Here is a 5,701-nt window from a genome sequence, read left to right as displayed (position 1 = left end):
AGAAAATCCAGGAAAATTTCACTCAGGGTGGCTGGCCCGAAAGAAGGTTTTGCAGCTTGTAGACCGAGCATCTCCACTGGAATTCGAACCTGAAACCACTCTCGTCAAAGACAAAAGTGTTAGCCACTACGCTCCGCCGGACCATAATTATCGGATTACTACCCATCGAGAGTCGAACTTGGCAAGCCTTAGAGAACTGCTTACTAAGGGGAACTGCTGTACATTTGCAGAAACAAATGATCCATCCTTCTTTATTACATACTGTTCTTTGAAGATGGAAACGTATTTGGTTAGTTGAAATTTTAACGCTCGTTTTAACACAGGTTATATGAGACATGAACTTAGAGCTTAATATTGGATGTCCCACCTGAACCGTATTTTACGCAAGAGATAGGTGTGCTTTAAATATAACCACGATGAGGCTCTTGAAATCTGCTTGATAAGCCTGTGACAAACATCTTGGCATTTCAGCTAAACGAATAAAATGCAAGCTCTGGCGCGGCGTTGCCAAGTCGTAAAGGGGTGTGGCTATGGCTAAGCAGACAAACTACAGCGCGATCAGGTGACTGGAGATAGACGTGGATGTGTACAAAATAAACGTGGCATACCGCTGGCCTCTCATTTGCTAGCAGCATTTAAAGGGAACTTGGAGAGCCGCCTTCAAATGCCAAGATGTTTATCAAGCAGTTTAGTTTATTGTGTGCAATACCGATTTTTCACGCCTATGGAATGGTGAGTGGATGTATCGTTTCGCAACCGCGAATATGCGAATTCGAATCTTGCGGCGGGGCTTTCTGGCTGAGGTTCTACTAGAGGTTTCTTTTTGGTCATAAAGTGAGAAAAAAAAACATAAAACATATGTGGCGTATGTAAAACGGTAGGTACCATGAATAAATCCTGTCACTTGACACTTTGTAAGCAGTCTCATGGATTTCGTTTCCGCACACTAAATAAAAGGCGAGTGATAATGCAATCTTCGAGGATCGTCGCCTGGAGATACAAGTATATTCACAGACTTAGCCAACTGCGAGCTGCTGGCTATGGTGTGGTATATTTGAACGAAACTTGGTTTGACACGCATGATACAGTGAAGAAGGGATGGAACGATGGAACTTGTGGTTGTGGGCTTAATACACCAGTATCACGTGGGAAAAGAATAATGGTTCTTCACGCAGGCGGAGAGGAAGGGTGGGTGCCAAATTGTCTTTATCTTTCAGCAAAGAACATCGCGGATGCGAAAGCAGACTCTCATGATGAAATTAATTCTATTATTTTTGAGAATTGGTTCCAACATTCCCTCCTGAATAATCTTAAAAGTGAAAGAAAATACGCTATAGTTCTCGATAATGCTAGTTACCATTCCAGGCAAGTTATCAAAATTCCTACACGAGCAACACCCAAGCCCAAAATCATAAAATTTATGAATGAATTTAATATCCCTATCCCACATCCAGTTCCAATCAGAATTGTTTTACTGGAACTTATTAAAGCAGCCAATATTAATAAACAGTTTGCGATCGATAAATTGGCTGAAGCTGCTGGGCATGAAGTATTAAGACTCCCCCCCCTTATTATTGCGTATTAAACCCCATTGAAATGGTGTGGGCTCAATTAAAACACAGAGCGAGGAAAAGTAATGTTACCCCTTCCCTTAGTGCTAGTGTTTGTGACGCTCTGTAGAAGTGTTCAGAAGAAATTAATAAAGAATTTTGGAGCAAGTGTGTGAGGAAAACGATGGAAGTAGAGGCGACGTATTATGCAGCTTTAACAGATAATTTGGAGAGATTTGTCATTCATGTAGAGGACGAAGACGACGATTATGATGATGATGACGACAATGATGGTGATAATTATGAACTCAATAACGGAATCCAATAATGTTAAGTCATTACTCAAATTATATTGTGATTAAACAAATTATTTCATTATTATTTTTGTTATTTTATATTATAACTAGCCTGTGGCTAGCTCGGGGCTCCGCCCCCAGACCCCGCATTTGCTCGGCCTACGACTTCCCTTCTCTTATGTATAAGCGTTTGCATGAACAGTAAATTTCGTGACTGCTCTTCACATTTCCTGAAAATAAAAAATGAAATCTTTAAGTTTTACGTCCCACGCTTATGCCGGTTAGGCTAAAGGAGACGGTGATGATGAGAGATGAGTGAAATGGTGGAATGAAGAAAGTGGGAGGAAACGGGAGAACCCCGAGAAAACCCATGAGCACGGTGTTTGTCCACCACAAAGTCCACACGGCGCGAGCTGGTATCGAACCAGGGACCCCAAGCACCGGAAGTGAACGCTCTACCACTGAGCCACCGCGCCCCCCTTCACACACACACATTTCCTGAAATTGACTAGGTGGGGGCTTCGCCCCCTCTTTGCTCGGCCTACGACCTCGCACCTCTTAAACCCACAATTCTACCGAATTTCAAGTTTCTTTTCCTATTTCGACTACATACAAGATAAATTTTGTATCCCAAGGAAACACCTATTTAAATAACATGGGGATTTCTTCATCCCTCCTTTAGACCCTCAAAAATTAAAACTATTCACTTTTGTCAATTTTCCTGTGAACTAGTCCCGAAAAACTACAATCATGCCAAATTTCATCATTCTAATCCTGCAGGAGGTGCCTAAACATTTTAAACACAAACAAACTATTTGCTGAGCAAAACAATATATTCACATAAAAAACTACATGCGTGTTACAGTTTCGCCAACTAACATTTTGGCTTCATCAGACACTATCCTGTCTGATGAAGCCAAAATGTTAGTTGGCGAAACTGTAACACGCATGTAGTTTTTTTTATGTGAATATGTTGTTTTGCTCAGCAAATAGTTTGTTTGTGTTTAAGTATATACAAAGCAAAGCTTCTACTTATGGAAAATACTAAACATTTTGAGGTGTAGAATATGTCCCATATAAATAACATGGGAAAGATTTTTCCAATTGCCCAGAAAACCACTCTAAAGTTTGAAATTGTTATTATTGGTGATTCAATTACACACTAACGAAAACGTACAAGCATACCGACTTTCAAGTTCTTGTTCTAAGCCCAAGTACCTAAAACATGACATTATAGGTAAAAAAAATAAAAATAAAAAAAGCCCATTTAAATAACATAGGGAAATTCTTCATCCCCGCTTTAGGCCACCTAAAACTTAAAAATATTAACTTTTGGCAATTTTCCTTTCGGTTAGTCCCGGAAAGCTACCATCATGCGAAATTTGAACTTCCCACGTCAACCGGAAGTGTCCCTTTAATTTATGTCAGTATGTAGTTTTATATACAGTTAAAATAGGATAGAGTAAGGCAGGCACACAAACACACAGACTGGCGGGAAAGGGAGGGAGAGAGAAAAGGGGGCGAGGGAAAGGAAGGTACTACATATGGCAGCGTATAGCTTTTTCTTCTTCCAAAGGGACCGCAAACTTTATGCTAAATTCAAAGTCTCCCGACTGGCTATCGACTGGGCGCGCTTTCTTTTATAGGCGGTAAGGATCTAACATACAAATGCACGTATATAACATATAGCTGACATGTGTAGCATACGTGTATATATGTAGGCCTAATATGCGGAAGACTATTAGACGTCACACATCCTGCAACGGCATGATGTAACATCCAAGGGGGAAAAGAGCAGTACGTACAATAAGCACATGGATAACGTATGGTCTGTACAGATTTCTGTAGTAAACATAAGGATTCCGTATATTTGTACAATATACTGTCTGGGTAACGGATTTTTCTCAATGTACCAACATATATGCTGTAATGGTATCTTCCATGCAAAAGCTCTCCTGTACTCCTTTGTTTATTTTTTTCGTTTTTCTCAATAATAAATCACTTCACAGTTATATCTGGAATTTATCAACAACTAGCAACTGTGCATATTTGTAAGTGAAACCTAATCATCTATATTGTATCAATTTACTTGTTTGTTTGGAATTTAGTGTCTCTTTATGAAAACCGAGATATGTGCTTCAAACAAACCAACAAATTACTTCTGGTGATGTTTTCCTCCTCCTGAAATTGAGGAACACAAGCAGACGAAACCATAAATATAAACATACCATGTATCTATTTCCACATGGAGAAATGTTTTTAATTGTATGCACAACTGACTTATTGTTCGCTAGATGAAATTAATTAGAAAGCCGACCTTATTACTCAAAATAGTATTTCCAATTTGTACATATGGTTTAACTGTATGTTGCTACACATTAATTAAACACCGCCGCGGAGAACAATCCTAAAAAAAAAAAAAAAAAAAAAAAATCGTTCTCTTAGAGGTAAGAGTTCCTGGCATAGAGTTGGGGGAGCTTCTGGTAGGAAAGATTGGTGTTTCTAAGTTCGCTTCCTCCAACAGAAAAGTCAATCCCACGAAGTGGTTAACGCTATCCTTTAAAGCTTGGCTCAGGTAGATAAAGCCTCGTAGAGGAGAGAAACTTTCGAAATAGAAAATGTGAAAGTTGTAACGCCTTCATCTGAGCCTCACAGTGTTTTCCTATCTAAAAACTTTTAAAAGAGAGAGGGAGGATTTTAAAGTCTTTTTTTTTTCTTTCTGGCTCCTTTCCGGGCAAGTGGATACAATGGTGGTAATAAACGAAGATTCAACACGTTTAAAGTCACCAAGCTTTTAGAATTTGAAACGGATATATCTGTTCGCAAGTTAAGTGTCTGAAATCACGATATGATATATATGAAAAACCGTTGTAAAAAAAAATGACAAAGTTCTCGTACAGTGCGGAGGTTTCTACATAAAATTTCAGACACAAAATATTAAAAAAACGAAGAATCACATATATACAGGATATTTGAAACGTCCAATGTTTATAAATCACCAATGGATGGATATAAAAATAATAAAATGAAAAGTGAGATGAAGACAATGTCAAACGGCGCATCAAGTGGAATGTTCTTTTAGCTTTAAATTAATTCTTATAATAGGGCCCTGAGGGTCTTTCTAAATTTTTAGGTCTCAGCGAAAGTCTAGTGGCTAGCGCACAAGTTTCGATATTTTATTGCGTTACGGTGAATCGTCTCAATAATGCACATTAATACATTTTTTAAAAATGCATCTATGGCGATTGACAAAAATTAAGTTTACTTTCCAAAGTCCTCTATTTTCATCCATTAGTTGATTTTTTTAAAATATAATTTAATGCCAATTTGTAGCACCAATACTATCTGAGGTTCACCAAATGTTTAAGATGGCATCGGAAGCCCTACTTAAATATGCATCCGATTCAAGGAACAGCGTTGCGATCATTAAGTATCCATGCGTAGAATCTGTTGACACATGTACTTGGAAGGAAGTTTCCACGAAGCGAGGAGTTTGTTCCAATTCTAATGGGATAAATATGCTTCGTTCAGGGATGATGCTGTACAGTTGTGTTCATAAAAGAGTGGCCACATATCTCTCTTTGAAAAGCCCTGCATTCTTTTCTGCAGTTGAAATTAAACTTTTTTTTTTTAATTATATTTGGCCAATTAAGATATTTCAAACCGACATATTAGAATGTATTACGTATGATTGCCAATATATATGCCGTCTAAAGTAACGTGAGTGGTCAAGATTTATTGAACAACATGGTATACATATGGTTTTCTTGTTTTCAGTTAACTGCAATGTTTTAAGGATTGCTAGTTGAACCTGCGCTCTCTGCAAAGCGCATCATTCACTCATGAGCATGAATT

The 5,701-nt window shown here is 38.3% G+C and overlaps 1 protein-coding gene across 1 annotated transcript; it reads left to right on the top strand.

The window, feature by feature from the left end:
• The first annotated feature begins 967 nt into the window (after positions 1 to 967).
• LOC145687116 (uncharacterized) lies at positions 968 to 1,585 on the top strand. The gene has a single exon (XM_081760574.1). The coding sequence runs from the start codon at positions 968 to 970 to the stop codon at positions 1,583 to 1,585; it is 618 nt and encodes a 205-aa protein (XP_081616700.1).
• Positions 1,586 to 5,701: the final 4,116 nt, after the last annotated feature.

Source organism: Thermobia domestica, chromosome 6 (genome assembly GCF_964235325.1).
Source record: "Thermobia domestica chromosome 6, izTheDome1.hap1.1, whole genome shotgun sequence".
NCBI lineage: Eukaryota > Metazoa > Arthropoda > Insecta > Zygentoma > Lepismatidae > Thermobia > Thermobia domestica.
The sequence above is the reverse complement of the archived record's forward strand: the minus strand, read 5'-3'. Positions and strand labels throughout refer to the sequence as shown.

What these genes read in the sequence shown, in the direction of transcription:
- LOC145687116 (XM_081760574.1), top strand. Translation starts at nt 968, where the DNA reads ATGCAATCTTCGAGGATCGTCGCCTGGAGATACAAGTATATTCACAGA.